This window comes from Mirounga angustirostris, unplaced genomic scaffold (assembly GCF_029215605.1).
Source record: "Mirounga angustirostris isolate CCGP_5_RB_7025 unplaced genomic scaffold, mMirAng1.0.hap1 SCAF_2, whole genome shotgun sequence".
In the NCBI taxonomy this organism is placed as follows: Eukaryota; Metazoa; Chordata; class Mammalia; order Carnivora; family Phocidae; genus Mirounga; species Mirounga angustirostris.
Window position 1 is genome coordinate 62,383,678 of NW_026991710.1, and position 18,731 is coordinate 62,402,408.

Genomic DNA, 18,731 nt, shown 5'->3' on the forward strand with positions numbered 1-18,731 from the left:
GTGAAATTCATCCATATAACATATAGTTTAGTCATTTTTACACTTCTCTAGCTTTCCATTATAGGAATATACCACAGTTTACCCATTCTACTATAGATAAATGTTTGGGTTCTTTTCTGCAGTTTTACCATTACAAAGATGTTATGATGATGATGATGATGATTTATTTTAATTCCGGTATAGTTGACATACAGTGTTATATTAATGTTTCAGGTGTACAATATAGTGATCTAGCAATTCTAAATATTGCTCAATGCTCATCATGATAATGGTACTCTTAATCCCCTTCACCTATTTCATCCATCCTCCCACCTACTTCCCCTCTGGTAGCCATCTGTTTGTTCTCTATAGTTAACAGTCTGTTTTTTTTTTTTTTTTTCTTTTTTTGGTTTGTCTCTTTTTTTCTTTGTTCATTTGTTTTGTTTCTTAAGTTCCACATATGGGTGAAATCATATGGTATTTGTCTTTATCTGGCTGACTTGTTTCACTTGCTGTTACAATTTTTAGATCAATCCCGTTGTTGCAAATGTCAAGATTTCATTCTCTTTTATGGCTGAGTAATATTTCATTGCATGTATATACACACACACACACACACACAGACCCCACATCTTTTTTATCCATTGATTGATCGATGGATACTTGGGCTATTTCCAAAATTTGGCTCTTGTAAATAATGCAGCAGTAAACATAGGGGTGTATATATCTTTCCGAATTAGTGTTTTCATATTCTTTGGGTAAATACCCAGTAGTGGAATTAGTGGATCATATGGTAATTCTAATTTTAAATTTTTTTTCTATTTTTTATTTTTTGAGGAACCTCTGCACGGTCTTCAGGGTGCCTACACCAGTTTACATTCACCAGTAGTGCTCGAGGTTTCCTTTGTCTTTGTATTGTTGCCAACACTTCTTTCTTGTGTTGTTGATTTTAGCTATTCTGATAGGTGTGGGTTGCTATCTCATTATAGTTTTGATTTGCATTTCCCTGATGATGAGTGATGTTGAGCATCTTTTCATATGTCTGTTTTATGTCTTTTTTGGAAAATGTCTGTTCATGTCTTCTACCCATTTTTAATTGAATTATTATTGTTGTAGAGTTGTTTAAGTTCTTTATATATTTTGGATACTAACCCTTTATTGGATATGTTATTTGAAAATATCTTCTCCCATTCAGTAGGTCATCTTTTAGTTTTGTTGTTTCTTTTGCTGTGCAGAAGCTTTTTATTTTGATGTAGTCTCAATAGTTTGTTTTTGCTTTTGTTTCTCTTGCCTCAGGAGATATATCTAGAAAAATGTTGCTACAGCTGATGTCAGAGAATCTACTGCCTATTCTATCTGCTAAGATTTTTATGGTTTCGAGTCTCACATTTAGTGTTTTTTTTTGTTTTGTTTTATTTATTTATTTTAGATAGTGTGAGCAGGGGAAGAGGCAGTGGGAGAGGGAGAGGAGAGAAAGAAACTCAAGCTGACTCCCCTCTGAGCATGGAGCCTGATGCAGGGCTCAATCCCACGACCATGAGATCATGATCTGAGCTGAAACCAACAGTTGAACATTAAACCAACTGAGCCACCCAGACACCCCTTGCGTTTAGGTTTTTAATCCATTTTGGGTTTATTTTTGTGTATGGTATAAGATAGTGGTCCAGTTTCATTCTTTTGCATGTGGCTGTCCAGTTTTCCCAGCACCATTTATTGAAGAGATTGTCTTTTTTCCATTGCATATTCTTTTTTTCCTTTCTTATTTTTTTTTAAATGCCTTTTTTTTTTTTTAAGATTTTATTTATTTATTTGAGAGAGAGAATGAGATAGAGAGCATGAGAGGGGGGAGGGTCAGAGAGAGAGGCAGACTCCCTGCTGAGCAGGGAGCCCGACGTGGGACTCGATCCCGGGACTCCAGGATCATGACCTGAGCCGAAGGCAGTCGCTTAACAAACTGAGCCACCCAGGCGCCCTCCTTTCTTATTTTTTTAAGGTTTTATTTGAGAGAGAGTGCAGAGCGAGAGAGCGAGAGAGAAAGAGCACAAGCAGGAGGGAGGGGCAGAGAGAGAGGGAGAAGCAGGTTCCCCACCAAGCTGGGATCCCCATATGGGGCTCGATCCCAGGACCCTGGGATCATGACCTGAGCCGAAGGCAGATGCTTAACTGACTGAGCCACCCAGGTGCCCCCCATTGCATATTCTTACCTCCTTTGTCAAAGACTAATTGACCATGTAATTATGGGTTTATTTCTGGGCTTTCTATTCTGTTCCATTGATCTATGTGTCAGTTTTTTGTGCCAGGACCATACTGTTTTGATTACTGTGGATTTGTAGTATATCTTGAAATCTGGGATTGTGATACCTCCAGTTTTGTTTTTCTTTTTCAAGATTGCTTTGGCTATTCAGGATCTTTTGTGGTTCCATACAAATTTTAGGCTTATTTGTTCTAGTTATGTGAAAAATGCTGTTGATATTTCGATAGGGATTTCATTAAATCTGTAGATTGCTTTGGGTAGTATGGACATTTTATTTTATTTTTAAAGATTTTATTTATTTATTTGAGAGAGAGAGAGAGAATGAGAGAGAGAGCGCATGAGGAGGGGAGGGTCAGAGGGAGAAGCAGACTCCCCGCCAAGCAGGGAGCCTGATGTGGGACTTGATCCAGGGACTCCAGGATCATGACCTGAGCCGAAGGCAGTTGCTTAACCAACTGAGCCACCCAGGCGCCCTAGTATGGACATTTTAACAATATTTGTTCTCCCAACCCATAAGCATGGAATATCTTTCCTTTGTCTCATCTTCAATTTCTTTCTTCAGTGTTTTATTGTTTTCAGAGTACATGTCTTTCATCTCCTAGGTTAAGTTTATTCCTTTGTATTTTATTATTTTTGGTGCAGTTGTAAATGGGATTGCTTTCTTAATTTCTCTTTCTGCTATGTCCTTATTAATGTAAAGAAATGCAGTGGATTTCTGTATATTGATTTGTGTCCTGCAACCTTACTGAATTCATTTATCAGTTATAGTAGGTTTTTAGTGGAGCCTTTCTTCTTTTCTTTATATAGTATCATTTTATCTGCAAATAATGAAAGTATGACTTCTTCCTTACTGATTTGGATCCTTTTCTTTCTTTTTTTTTTTTTTTTTAAAGATTTTATTTATTTATTTGACAGAGACAGAGACAGCGAGAGCAGGAACACAAGCAGGGGGAGTGGGAGAGGGAGAAGCAGGCCTCCCGCTGAGCTGGGAGCCCGATGTGGGACTCGATCCCAGGACCCTGGGATCATGACCTGAGCCGAAGGCAGTCGCTTAACCAACTGAGCCACCCAGGCGCCCCTGGATCCTTTTATTTCTTATTGTTGTCTGATTTCTGTGGCCACGACTTCTAGTACTATGTTGAATAAAGGTCATGAGAGTGAACATCCTTGTCTTGTTCCTGATCTTAGGGGAAAAGCTCTGTTTTTCCTCATTGAGGATCATGTTAGCTTTGGGTTTTTCATATATGGCATTTATTATGTTGAGGTATGTTCCTTCTAAACCTACTTTGTTGAGAGTTTTTATCTTGAAGGGCTGTCGTACTTTGTCAAATCCTTTTTCTGCATTTATTGAAATGATACTCTGTTTTTTATTCTTTCTTATTTATGTGATGTATCACATTGATTAATTTGAGAATATTGAACCACACTTGCATCACAGGAATAAACCCCACTTGATTGTGGTAAATAAGTTTTTTAATGTATTATTGGATGCAGTTTACTGATATTTTGTTGAGGATTTTTGAGTCTATGTTTAGAGATACTGACCTTTAGTTCTCTTTCTTTGTAGTGTCTTTTTCTTGTTTCAGCATCAGGGTAATGCTGGCCTCAATAAATGAATTTGGAAGCTTTCCTTCCTTTTATATTTTTTGGAATAGTTTGAGAAGAATAGGTAACTCTTCTTTAAATGTTTGGTAGAATTTATCTGTGAAGCCATCTGGTCCTGGATTTTTGCTTGTTGTTTGGACTTTTGATTACTGATTCACTTTCATTGCTGGTAATCGATCTGTTCATTTTCTGTTTCTTTCTGCAGTCTTGGTAGATTATATGTTTCTAGGAATTTACCTATTTCTTCCAGGCTGTCCAATTGGTTGGCGTATAATTTTTCATAATATTCTCTTATAATGTTTTCTATTTCTGTGGTGTTAGTTGTTATTTCTCCTCATTTCTGATTTTGTTTGAGTCTCTCTCTCGCTGTCTCTCTCTCTTTTGATGAGACTGGCTTAAGGTTTATCAATTTCATTGGTCTTTTCAAAGAACCAGTTCTTGGTTTCATTGATCTGTTCTATTGTTTGTTTGTTTGTTTTTAGTTTCATTTATTTCTGCTCTAGTTTTTATTATTTCCTTCCTTCTACTGGTTTGGGGTTTTGTTTGTCCTTTTTCTAGCTCCTTTAGGTGTGTGGTTAGGTTGTTTATTTGAGATTTTTCTTGCTTCTTGGGATAGACCTGCTATGAACTTTCCTCTTAGAACAGCTTTTGCTGCCTCCCAAAGATTTTGACCACTGCGTTTTCATTTTCATTTGCATGTATTCTTTGATTTCCTGTTTGATTTCTTGGCGACCCATTCATTGTTTAGTAGCATGTTATTTAACCTTCACGTATTTTTGTTTTTTCCAGATTATTTTCTTGTGGTTGATTTCTAGTTTCATAGTGTTGTGGTCAGAAAAGATGCATGGAATGACTTCGATGTTCTTGAATTTGTTGAGACTTGTTTTGTGACTTAATATATGATCTATTCTGTAGAATGTTCCATGTGCGCTTGGGAAGAAGGTATATTATTCTGTTCTGTTCTGAATATATCTGTTAGATATATCTTGTCCAGTGTGTCATTCAAAGCTACTGTTTCTTTGTTGATTTTCTGTTTGGATGATCTATCCATTGATATAAGTGGGGTGTTAAAATCTCCTAGTATTATTGTGTTACTATTGATTATTCCCTTTATGTTTGTTATTAGCTGCTTTATATATTGGGTGCTCCCATGTTGGGTGCATAAATATTTACAATTGTTATATCTTCTTGTTTTGTTTTTCCCCTTGTGATTATATGGTGTCCTTCTTTTTCTCTTGTTACAGTCTTTATTTTAAAGTCAGTTTTGTCCATTATAAGTATTGCTACCATGGCTTTCCTTTCACTTTCATTTACATGATAAATGCTTTTCCATCCCTTCACTTTCAACCTGCATGTGTCTTTCTTTTTAATTAATTAATTATTTTAAAAGATTTTATTTATTTATTTGTCAGAGAGAGAGAGAGAGAAACAGTGAGCACAAGCAGGGTGAGGGGCAGAGGGAGAAGCAGACTCCCCGCTGAGCAGGGAGCCCAATGCGGGACTCGATCCCGGGACCCCAGGATCATGACCTGAGCTGAAGGCAACTGCTTAACCAACTGAGCATTGTCCCCTGTTCATCGGAATCTGGCACTTCAGGCGTGTCTCCTGTGAGTGTTGCATGTGCCCTGTTGTTGTGGCTGAGCCATGTTTGCCTTCAGTCCAGTCATCTGCAGTGGCTCTCTTTGCCTATTGTGGGCAGGGTTTGGTCCCTGTGTTGTTAGTGGACTGGTCTGGGGACACCTTGGGCTTAAGTTGAGTCAGACCAGGCATTTGCCAGAGATGCAGGAGCACCTAACTGCAGGTGAATGTGGAGGCAGGGTGCTTGGTGCCAGCAAGGTCCAAGCTGACAGGACTGGACCTCCAGCCCGGGAGACTGAGGCAGGTTGTGTTGGAGGGGGCAGATCTACAGAAGTGCTCTGGGTTGGGATGCATGGTGTTAGCAAGGTTTACGTGGGTCTGTTGTGAGAGGAGACCTGGATCAGAGGCCTGGCTGGAGGGGGCATGTCAGCTGGAAAACGGGGGTGAGGGGGTGGGCGTGGGGATGGCGGCAGGGTCAGGGAGAGTGCACTGTTAGCAAGTTAGGTAGCAGGTGTTGGTGCTGCACTGGTTGCCAAAGATATTAGTGTGTTTATGCTGGGGGTGAGTCATGAGAATGGTACCTGCTAGTAATTTTGTTCCTGGAGAGGTCTCCCAAAGATCCCTGCCTCTCCAGCACATGCTCTGAGATTTGTATAAACAAATCTCCCTCTTGTACACCCCAGGCATTTTTCAAACTGCTGCTCTTGTGCTGTATCTGCATGGGGGCTGTTTGTTTTGCTGTTTCTTTAAGGGTGGGGACTCAGTTTCTCTTGCCCTCCTGGCTCCCTGTTTCTCACTCCTGGCTCCCTCCTGTCTCTCACTCCCGTCTCTCCCATAAGCCTGCTGATTTTTAAACTTCCAGATGTTAAGCCTTGCTGATTGTTAAGAACTCCTGAAATTCAGCTCCTCTGGTTTTCAAAGCCAGATGTGATGGGGATTGGTCTTCCCTGTGTGGGCTCCCTGGTGTGAGGGTCTGTTTCTCTCTCCTCTCTGTGCCCATGGTGTTCCTCCCTTCTATGGACAGTCCTGCAGGTCCATTTAGCTCCCAGCCACATCTCTGTCCTTCCTACCTTCTTCAAAGTGGCCTCTTCTCTACATTTAGTTGTGGAGTCTGTTCTGCCAGCCTTTGGGTCATTTTCTGGGTTATTTATACTGAATTGGCTGTTACCTAGTTGTGTCCCCAGGATGAGGTGAGCTTATGGTCCTCTTACTTTGCCATTTTCCCCAGAAGTCTCCTGATGTTATGATGTTGTTATTTTTGTGCATGTCTCTTAGTACACATGTGCAGGAGTTCCTCTAGGGCATATTCCCAGAAGTGGAATAACTGCATCATTGATATGTGTATGCCCACCTCATTGAATTATGCCATATTGTTTTCCAAAGTGGTATTCCAATTCATACTCTTGTCTACTATGTGTAAAATTTACCCTTACTTAACATTTTCAGCAATCCCAGACTTTTTAAAAAAAGTTACCAATCTGATGTATGTAAAACATTGCTACTTAAATGATCACATCTAGAAACTGTTACCTGTCCACAATTTAATCAAAGCCTGCTTGCTTTACTGAAGAAGTCTTGTGAAAAAAAATATTGTCAGCTGCAGTAAATAATATACTTAGTAATGTGGTTGATTTACATGCTGATGTAATTTTAATTTACAGGCCAACTGACCACTCTTTAAATAGCAAGGTGGAATGATATTTTATTGTGGTTTAAATTAATATTTACGTGATTACTAATGAGATTGTGCATTTTCCCCTACATTCATGTATCATTTATGTTTCCTCTTAAATTAGAAACTTGTTTATCTCTTTCGTTTATTTTTTATTTTTATTTTTTATTTTTTTTAAGATTTTATTTATTTATTTGACAGAGACACATCAAGAGAGGGAACACAAGCAGGGGGGAGTGGGAGAGGGAGAAGCAGGCTGATGCAGGGCTTGATCCCAGGACCCTGGGATCATGACCTGAGCCAAAGGCAGATGCTTAACGACTCAGCCACCCAGGTGCCCCTCTTTCATTTACTTTTTAATTGGGTTGATCTTACATATTCTGGATACTAATCCTTTGTTATATAGGTTGCTATTCTGTTCTTCCAGTTTTTTTTTTTTTTTTATTTGACAGAGAGAGAGACAGCCAGAGAGGGAACACAAGCAGGGGGAGCAGGAGAGGGAGAAGCAGGCTTCCCACTGAGCAGGGAGCCTGATGTGGGGCTTGATCCCAGGACCTGGGATCATGACCTGAGCCTAAGGCAGACGCTTAACACCTGAGCCACCCAGGCGCCCCTGTTCTTCCAGTTTTTGGCTTGTCTTTCACTTTCTTTAATAAACAGATGTTCTTAACACTAATAAGTCACTTTTTGGCTAGTGCTTTTGGGTTTTGTTTGTGAAATTATTCCCTCCCAAACAGTCAAAAAGATATTTTCCTGCATTCTAAAAGTCTTTAGTTTTGCCATTCAAATGTAAATCCTTAGTCCACCTAGATTTGATGTTTGAGTGTGTGTGTGGTGTGAGATAGGGATCTAAATATACTCTTTTCCGTATGGATAATCCCTTTCCTTAACACCACTTAATTGAATTATTCGCATAGTGATTTGTAATAGCATTTGTCATATTTCCGATATCCGCATGTGTATGGGTTTGTTGCTGGGCTCTCTTTGCTTTATTAGTTTGTCTTTCTCTACTTGTGCCAATAGCCAAGTGTCTTAATTACCATAGCTTCATAACAAGTTGATACCTGGTAAGGCAATTCCCTCCACTTTGCTGTTATTCTTCAGAAGTACCATAGGCAACTCTATGAATGTATAGCATATATGTTTATTATGTAAATAAAGAAAATTTAAATTTTTTAAATTATTGTTATTTATTTATTTATTTGACAGAGAGAGACACAGTGAGAGCGAGAACACAAGCAGGGGGAGTGGGAGAGGGAAAAGCAGGCCTCCTGCTGAGCAGGGAGCCTGATGCGGGACTCGATCCCAGGGCTCCGGGATCATGATGTGAGCTGAAGGCAGACGTTTAACGACTGAGCCACCCAGGCACCCCTAAAATTTAAATTATTAAAAAGAAATTCAGGATACATATACATATTACATAATAGTAGAGCTAACATACTCTATTGAGCCTGAACTGGATTAAGTTAAAAATAAGTGAAGACAGGGGTGCCTGACATGCTCAGTTCGTAGAGCATGTGACTTTCGATCTCGGGGTTGTAAGTTCAAGCCCCACGTTGGGTGTAGAGATTACTTAAAAATAAAATCTAAAACAAAAAAGTAAATGAAGGCAGAATTGTTCAGTTAGATGTTTGATTGGCTTTAGTTTCAAGAATTGCAGTTTCTACTCTTAGTTTTTTTGTTTTTAAGATTTATTTATTTATTTATTTGAGAGAGAAAGAGCACAAGCAGGAGGGGCAGAGGGAGGCAGGGAGGGAATCCGAAGCAGACTCCACACTGAGCACCGAGCCCAACACTGGACTTGATCCCGCGATCCTGAGATCATGACCTGAGCTGAAACCAAGAGTTGGACACAACTGACTGGGCCACCCAGGCACCCCTACTACTACACTTTTTAAAGAATGGTTGAGACTCCGAAAATACTGACTATTTTTGTTTTGAAAAACATTGGTTAAGAATGTAAAAATTAGGGCGCCTGGGTGGCTCAGTTGGTTGAGTGACTGCCTTCGGCTCAGGTCATGATCCTGGAGTCCCTGGATCGAGTCCCGCATCGGGCTCCCTGCTCGGCGGGGAGTCTGCTTCTCCCTCTGACCCTCCCCCCTCTCATGTGCTCTCTCTCTCAAATAAATAAATAAAATCTTTAAAAAAAAAAAAGAATGTAAAAATTATGGATGTAATGGTTAATATTAATATTTTACATGTTTTTTTCCTTTCAAGTCTTGATACATCATCAAAAGCATGGTCTTTCCAAGATGGCTTATCAGACACCTCTTTATCCTTGTTCTGTATATGTTCAGGTGCCCAGCAGACATTTTGCTGCTGCTATAAAGTAAGTATTTTTTTTATTAATTTTGTTTGTTTTCATTTAAAATTTTGATTAAAAAACATTATGCTTTTGTCCCATAAAGATGTACAGGGACATACAGTTGTGAAAGTTAAACATCTCTGCTTTTTTGACCCTTTGTGGTTGTAAAGGAAAATATGACTTATAGTATACTATACTTAACATTTATTGAACACTGACATTCAGTGGCTGATTTAGGTTCCGCAGCTACTTTATGTGGAAGCTGTTGTTAGCATGTTCTTTTTTGAGTTGAAAAGCATGGCGTTGAAAGATTATGTAACTTGCCTAGGTTCACAGAGGTAGTAATTGTTGGAGCTAGGACTTTGTGACATAATAAATATTTATATTGGTCTCTGCCTCCAGTTCCTGATACAGAGCTCCTAAAATTCCTGTAATCTTCTGAGTGATAGGGATGCTAGGAGCATCTATTATTCTAATATTTGGTCTTTGACCCAGTTTCTGATACAGAGCTCCTAAAACCCTTGTAATTTTCTGGGTGATAGGAGCACTTTTGTTCTATTTTTTTTTTTTTTTTTTTGCATCTTTTGTTCTAATAAGGAACTCTTGGGGCTCCTAGATGGAGGCTGGTCACCAGAAAGACCAAGCCATGATTAGAAGCTTTCAGCCCCACCTGTCATCCAGAGAAGCTAGAGATTGAATTCATAATCAATCATGCCTCCATAAAAATCCCTGTATTATGAGGTTCCAAAAGTTTCTGGATTGGTGAACATATACATTTGCCCAAAGGGTGGTGCACCCAGACCCAGCGGGAACAGAAACTCTTGTACTCCAGACTCTTCTGGACCTTGCCCTGTCCACCTATTTATCTGTATCCTTTATCATATCTTCTATTATATAATAAACTGGTAAATGTTAAAAAAGTGTTTCTCTGAGTTCTGTGAGTTATTCTAGGAAATTATGAAGTCTGTGGAGGGGGTCATAGGATCCCTTGATTTATAGCCAGTTGGCCAGAAATACCAGAGGCCTTGAATTGTGATTGGCATCTGAGGTGGAGGCAGTCTTACGGAACTGAGTCCTTAACTTCTGGGATCTATTCAGGTAGATAGTATCAGAACTGTCTTCCATTGTTGGATACCTGGCTTATATCAGATAATTGGTTGGTGTGGGAAAAAAATCCACACATTTAGTGTCAGAATTGTTGTTTCTTATTTAACTGTATATCCTGTTCTACATCTTGCTTGCTTGCTTTTAACTTAATATATCTTGGAGATTGTTTCAGATGGAGCTGTCTAGTTATTTTTTTTATTGAGATATAATTGAAATATAACATTAGTGTCAGTTGTACAACATAATGATTCAGTATTTGTATGTTTTGGGAAATGCTCACCACGGTAAATCTGGTTAATATCTATCACTATACAAAGCTACAATTTCTTTTCTTGTGATGAGAATTTTTTTTTTTTAATTTTTTTTTTTTTTAAGATTTTATTTATTTGACAGAGAGAGAGCGAGAGCAGGAACACAAGCAGGGGGAGTGGGAGAGGGAGAAGCAGGCTTCCCGCCAAGCAGGAGCCCAATGCGGGGCTCGATCCCAGGACCCTGGGATCACGACCTGAGCCGAAGGCAGACGCTTAACGACTGAGCCACCCAGATGCCCCTGTGATGAGAATTTTTGAAGACTTACTTTCTTAGTAACTTTCAGATAGACAGTACAGTTTTATTTATTTTTAATTTTTTAAATTTTTTTTTTTTTTTTAAAGATTTTATTTATTTGCGAGAGAGAGAATGAGAGAAAAGAGCATGAGAGGGAGGAGGGTCAGAGGGAGAAGCAGACTCCCTGCTGAGCAGGGAGCCTGATGTGGGACTCGATCCCGGGACTCCAGGATCATGACCTGAGCCGAAGGCAGTTGCCCAACCAACTGAGCCACCCAGGCGCCCCAAATTTTTTTATTTTTTTAAAGATTTTATTTATTTGACTGAGAGATAGAGAGAGCACAAGTAGGCAGAGTGGCAGGCAGAGGGAGAGGGAGAAGCAGGCTCCCCGCTGAGCGGGGAGCCCGATGTGGGACTCGATCCCAGGACCCTGGATCATGACCTGAACCGAAGGCACACGCTTAACAACTGAGCCACCCAGGCGCCCCAACAGTACAGTATTATTAATAATAGTCACCATGCTATACATTACATCCCCGTGATTATTTATTTTATAACTGGAATTTTGTACTTTTGACCACTTACTGCCTCTCTCTGGTAACCACCAATCTGTTCCCTGCATCTGTGAGATTTTTTTTTTTTTTTAATATTTCACGTATAATAAGTGAGATCATATGGCATTTGTTATTCTCTGACTTATTTCACTTAGCATAATGCCTTTAAGGTCCATCCATGTTGTCTCAGATGGCAAGATTTCATTCTTTTTTTATGGCTGAATACTATTTCATTGTGTATATGTACCATATTTTCTTTATCCATTCATTTGTCAATGGACATTTAGGTTGTTTCCATGTTTTGGCTATTGTAAATAATGCCGTAATGAACACGCATATAATATTTCATTGTGTGAATATACAATAATTTATTTAACCACTTCCCTGTTTCCCCCTATGGCACACATTTATCTTCTCAATCTTTTGCTATTATAAGTGAATAATCATGTACATAGACCTTGTCAAAGATTATGAATGTATTTGTAGTATAAACTCTGAGAAATAGAATTTTTGAATCAAAAGATGTGTGCATTTATAATTTTGATAGGTAATAGGTAATACTAAATTGCCTTCATAGAGATATTGCTAATTTATGGCCTTACCAGTATATTGTATTAGAATGTCTACTTTTCCATATATAGTATAGTTAAAATTTTTGAACTTTGCCAATTTGATAGGTAATAAATAGTATCATCAAGTTTTAATTTTTTTTTCATGTCTGACAATGAGAGTTATTCAGTAGCTTGATGAGAAGTTGTGGTTATTTTTTTTAAGATTTTTTATTTATTTGTTTGAGAGAGAGGGTGCCCAAGCATGCATGCATGCTGGGGGGAGGGGCAGAGGGACAGGGGAGAGAGAATCCCAAGCAGACTCCTTGATGAGCACAGAGCCTGATGTGGCGCTTGATCTCATGATTCTGAGATCACAACCTGAGCTGAAACCAAGAGTTGGACGCTTAACCCACTGTGCCACCCAGGTGCCCCTGTGGTTTTTTTAATGTACTGACTTCATAATACACTAAAAAATCGTTTTTGTATGGCAAAAGAAAATTTTTTTTATCAGGATCTGAGACAGGGTGGAGAGGCTTGTGTTTGCTTCTCTCTTCTCTCTTGTCATTTTGAATCTCTTCGTTGGTCCATGTATGTGCATGTACTCATGGTTTGCGAGTGGCAGATCCCTGATAAAAAAGGCCAGTTTGATCATCTCTGACTTTGGTTCTGTTTCTTTGTTTTTTTTTAAAGATTTTTATTTATTTATTTGAGACAGAGAGAATGAGAGACAGAGAGCATGAGAGGGAGGAGGGTCAGAGGGAGAAGCAGACTCCCTGCCGAGCAGGGAGCCCGATGTGGGACTCGATCCCGGGACTCCAGGATCATGACCTGAGCCGAAGGCAGTCGCTTAACCAACTGAGCCACCCAGGCGCCCCGGTTCTGTTTCTTTGTTGATAATAGGTTCTTTTTCTTCTTCATGTATCTCAAAATTTTTTATTGACTGCCAAACATCTTGTGTAGAACAGTTGAAGCCAAAGTACCTAGTATTTATGCCCGGGAATGCACATGCCTGTTGTCACTGTGTTGAATCAGTCCAGTCAGAAGTCGAGCTAGGTTTTGGTTTTGTTGTTGCTATGGTTACCACCAGCTTCACATTTCTGTACTTTACCTTGTGCGTAGGATGGGGGCTGGGTTGCTTGGAAGGTTTTTCTCAGTGTTCCCGTTTTATGCTCTGTTTTCTGCCTTGCCAATGCAGGCAGCTGTGCCTCAGAGGGGGAGGTCTCTATACTCTTGCTCCTTCCCTAGTATAGATTGCTGTTGCTTATTAGTGCTTGCTAGTCTGGAGATGGGTGCAGGAGGGATCCTCTGTTTTCCAAACCAGACTTTATCTTAAGTGGGCGCAGTGTGGCTGGACCTTCGGGATGGGGTTTTCTTAGTATTTCTATCCCTTCTCCCCATGGTATTTATCTACTGCCGGTCTTTGCCAGAGTGTCCAGGCCCTTCCCCCCAGCTTTACTGTACTGTAGAGGATACTGTGCTCCGGACTATTTCCTGACCTACCCCCAAGGGTAGAAGTTTTTGTTTTTTTTCTTCTTTCTTTTCCCTATACACATGGGTGATTACCTGTGCCCTACATGGTTTCAGGGTTACATGCCTTTCTGGCAGCAGTGGCTAATCTCTGTACCTGTACTCTTTAGGGAGGCTTTCTAGTCTCCTGGTCTGCTCCCGTCTTTCCCAGGAGCATCTGGTGGAGGTCTGTGGAAAGAGCCTACAAATTGAGTATGAATTCCCATTGTGTTTGAATGTCCCAGGGGCTTTCTAGTAGCCCTAACATTCTTACCTGTTTGCCTTCCTCTTATACTCTGCTACAGGTGAGAGTGTCCTGAGTATGCATGTGGAGTGGTAGAAGGGAATGTGGGCTGATTCTTCTTGGATTTAAGGCTACTTGGCTGACTTGTGATCTCAGCTTTGTGATGCATTCAAGAAAAGTTGTGATTTTATCCGCTCTCTAGTTGTTAATACTCTTTCCAGTTTTTATTTTTTAATTTTCATTTATTTGTATTATTGACTGGGTTTTATTCTTTTGGCTTTCACATTGTAAGCATAAGCAGAACTTCTTCATTTAGTTTCATGAATAAACCAGGGTCAGAGATATTAATGAATTTATTTACATGATTATACTGAGAAATGAGTTGTCCAGATGTTTGCATTCCATTAATAATTACATGCCCTAGGCGTTTTCTCTTTAGTTCTGTTTAGTTTGACAGAAGTTGTGTATCACCATGCCCCCCAACTTCCATCCCCCAATTCCTCAATGTAAAGGGTTTTTCAGCCTTGAAGGGACTTGGATCTCTGGGGTCACAGATCTTCAAAGGTCTTGAAGTGAGCTTTATTATAGCACTGAATTTTGTTTGTTTGTTTGTTTTATTTGAGTATGACCATGGAATTATTTTTCCTTTCATGCTTTTAGAGTTAAGGGACAAATGAGGCAGGGGGAGAGTTACTACCTGAGTGTAATCTCTTTCTTTTTTTTAAAGATTTCATTTATTTGACAGAGAGAGACACAGCGAGAGAGGGAACACAAGCAGGAGGAGTGGGAGAGGGAGAACCAGGCTTCCCGCGGAGCAGGTAGCCCGATGTGGGGCTCGATCCCAGAACCCTGGGATCATGACCTGAGCTGAAGACAGACGCTTAACTGACTTAGCCACCCAGGCATCACTGAGTATAATCTATTATTACTCATTTAATCTATGTGGTTTAGGTACCCAGGTAACTGCAGCTAAATTCTCTTTGATTCAGACTGCCAGGCATTTTTCCCTCACCTTGGCAAAAACCTTTTTTAAGTATGATTTATTTTTAGTCCCCAAGAATCAAAGTATTTAAGCTCTCCTGATAGGGCCTTACATAATTGCATGAACAACAGAGGTCTTCTGGATATGATTCTAATGAATAAAGATATACATTTTTTGGAGGGTCATGGAAAACTGGCAGTGGGTCTGTTAAATTAATTATTGACAGATTTTGTTCAGTTGTGCTTTTTTTTAATTTCGGAAGAAAGTGGTTTTTTTAGAGTCCTATTTGATCTCTGCTATAATGACATTATGCTTTTTTTTTTCTTTAAAACAGTGTTCCATTTGTAACTTAAAAATATTTTTACTGAATCAGCTCAAATATTTTGTGAAACAAGGACCAAAGTATAAATAAACAAATTGCTGTATACTCAATGCACTCTATGTATCAGACTTCTATTGGGTGTTGCATATATTTATGAATTTAAAAATCATGTTTCAGTCCCTGGGAATTTGATATTAATTGCAATTTAAATGGACAGGTTCGGCCATGATAAAAAATTTTGTGGTGAAATCAGCATTTATGTAAAGTAAGTCTGTAGGTTACAGCTAGGACATTTATTTGTTTTGTTTCTTTTAGATGGAGAGTATTTTACTAAAACATGCTCTTTAGGCTCCTTCTTTTATTGGCCTCCCTATTCTTTTACTAAATATAAAATAAAAATGTGATTTCTCCAGTTTGGAAGATTTGGAATTTTGTGGAGTACTTCCAAAGTAGCTATTGAGGCATGTTGCATCCATCCACTTGGACACCTGCTTAGACTTGTCATCAGTCCAGAAGGACACCTGTGTCCCATTAAAAATGAGCATTGTCATTATCTGCTATTCTGTTGAATTGCTTATTAGCTGAGAGGATGCTGTTAGTTGTGGTAATAAGGATTCATTGAGGGCTAAAAAGTGAGAATGGAATTATACATTGGATTGGATTTTGAGTTTCTTTTTTAAAAATTTATTTTACTGTCATCTGTTTCTTTCACATAAATTTTATAGGACCTATATTAGTTTTCTGTTAACAAATTACCACAAACTTTGTGGTTTAAAACATTGGAAGTTTGTTATCTTGCAGTTCTGTAAGTCAAGTCTGTCATGGATCTCACTGGGCTAAAATCAAGGTGTCAGCAGGGCTTCCTTCCTCTCTAGAAGCTCTAGGGGAAAATCTGTTTCTTCTCTATTCCCACTTTTGAGAGGCTACCGACATTCCTGGGCTTGTGGCCACCTTCCTCCATCTTCAAAGCCAGGAATGGCAGGTTCCCTTTCATGCTCGAATTTCTTCTGTCTTTTTCCATCTCTTTCAAATGTAGGTGGGAAAGGGGAAAGTTTCTCTGCTTTCAAGGACTTGTGTGATTAGATTGGCTCCTGGATTATCCAGATTATCTCCCCATCTCAAAGTCTTTAGCCCTAAGCACATCTGCAAAGCCTTTTTTGCCATGTAGATATAACATTGTTGGAAAGCCATTATTCTGCCTACAACAGAACTCAAACCTTTTTCTAGAAATATTACTTAACTAATTTAAAACTCTATGGTTAAAAGATTATAGGTGTGATTTGAAATAGTGTTGAGAAAATATATGCTATTATCTCTAGCTCTTTTTTTTTTTTCCCTGTTTTCTTAGGTTCAAACTCTTATCTGCTCTCTTAACTTACCTGTTGAACATATTTTCCTAGATATTTTGTAAACACCTTGTTAGCTTTTGTTATATACCAAACCACTCAAGAATTCTTTATCATTGCCCACACATCTGTGGGTCAGCTGATCTAAGCTAGGTGTGGATGGGTGTCTCTTAGGACTTTGTCTGGGCTTGCTGCACATCTGTGAGTCTGCACGTCAGTTGTGAATTGTCCAATCTAGCCTCTAGCCTGGGGCTCTGTGGGGGCAACTCTGTTTCGCAGTCTCTTATTCTCCTGCCTTTGGGGTGGCACAAGCATGTTCTTATGGAAATGGCAGAAATACAAGCATGGAAGTGGGAACACATGAAGCTTCTTATTGGCCTAGGCTTAGAGCAGAGAACTGTCACTTTTGCTTTATTATATTGGCCAAACTAGTCACATGACCAATCCAAGTGCTGGGAAATATGCTCTACCCCTTTAAATGGGAGGAACTGCAAAGTCACCAGCAAAGTGACTTGAATGAAGAGAGGGGATAAAGAATTAGGGTCAGTGATGCAACTAACCCCACACTCAAACTCTGTATTGCCCCAAACTGAACTCATCTCACAAGAAACCTGTTTTGCCTTTATTTCTGGTCTTAATGATACTATGCTATGTCTGGTCACCCAAGCCAGAAACGTAGGAAGTATTGTATAAAAATAGTCTTCTTTTTTCATCTTTATTTTTCTGCAGTATTTACTTTATAAATATCTAATCTCTCATCTTCTCCAGCCTCTTACCATCACTGCTGTCATATCTCCTTGAGAAGAAAGGGAGGGGCTAGTCTTTATATTGTCTCCAATCCGACTTCCTTCAAATCTATCTCTCATATTGTAGCCGGAATATTCTACTGGAAATACAGACGTCACTCCTATTCTGTAGCTTCTCATTGCCTCTAGCGAAGGCCCTCTATGATCTCGATTCTCCAGCCCCATCTTCAGATGTTTCTTGCCTTCTGTTTTGCCCTGTAGTTCAGGAGTCAGCAAACTATGTCTAGTGGGCCAAAAAATCTGTTCTGCCATCTATTTTTGTATGGTCCGTGAACATAGTTCTTACATTTTTAAGTGATTAGATAAAAAAAGAAAAAACAGTATTTTGTGACACATGAAAATTATGACATTTAGGCCATTTGTTTGTAAATAACGTTTTATTGGAACATGGCTACACTCATTCATTTTTCAGTGTCTATGGCTGCTTTCACATTACAGTGGCATAATTGAAATACTGAGGTAAGAGACTATAAAATATTTCCTGTCTGGCCCTTAGAGAAAAATTTTGACCCCTTCTGCTCTCATCAGAATTTATAATAGCTCTCCTTGTGTACTTGTATTCTGTTTGATGACTCAGTAATTTTATTATGTTGTTTCTTTGCCTGGCTAACTCTACTTTTTAAGATAATAGCTTTATTGAGATATAATTTACATACCATTCAATTCACCCATTTAAAATGTACAGTTCAGTGGTTTTTAATGTATTCACACTTTTGCCACCATCACAGTGTTATTTTTAGAACATTTTTGTTAACTTGCGCTAAAACCTCATGCCTATTGGCAGTTAGGCCCCATTTTTCTAACCTCCTCTCCCAGCCTTGGACAATCACTAAATCTACTTTCGTTTCTGTGGATTTGCCCATTCTTGATGTTTCATACAAATGGAACCATAAAATATGTGGTCTTTTGTGACTGGCTTCTTTCATTTGCATAATGTTTTTAAAGTTTATACTTATTGTAGCTTGTATCAGTACTTCATTCCTTTTCACTGCTGATTAATATTTTATTGTGTGGATATATCACATTTTGTATCCATTCATCTGGGTTATTGGACATTTGGTTTGTTTTTACTTTTTGACTGTTAGGAGTAATGCTGCAATGAACATTTGTGTACATGTTTTCATGTAGTCATATGTTTTCATCTCTCTTGGGTATATACTTCAGCTAATTCTTCCTTATCCTTCAAGAATTGATGTTAGGGTCATCTTCTCTAGAACACTTTCCTAGCTTCCTAGACTGGATTAAATGTCTTCCCTGCGGCTCCGAGAACACTGTGTCAAAGTACTTACCCATTGTATTGAAATTATCTGTTTGCATGTCTGTATCCTCTATTCCTCTAAACTTTTGGAGAGCAGCATCAATGCCTTATCCAAC

At 39.1% G+C, this 18,731-nt stretch overlaps 1 protein-coding gene across 7 annotated transcripts in view; it reads left to right on the forward strand.

The window, feature by feature from the left end:
- The window catches only part of MRPL1 (mitochondrial ribosomal protein L1), a 146,913-nt gene that overhangs the window by 50,691 nt on the left and 77,491 nt on the right, over nucleotides 1-18,731 (forward strand). For all 7 annotated transcript variants that reach the window (XM_064584665.1, XM_064584666.1, XM_064584664.1 and 4 more), the window contains one exon: nucleotides 9,306-9,417. In XM_064584665.1, the coding sequence (XP_064440735.1) occupies nucleotides 9,341-9,417 (77 nt within the window). In that variant the 5' untranslated portion in view covers nucleotides 9,306-9,340. The remainder of the gene's footprint in view (nucleotides 1-9,305; nucleotides 9,418-18,731) is intronic.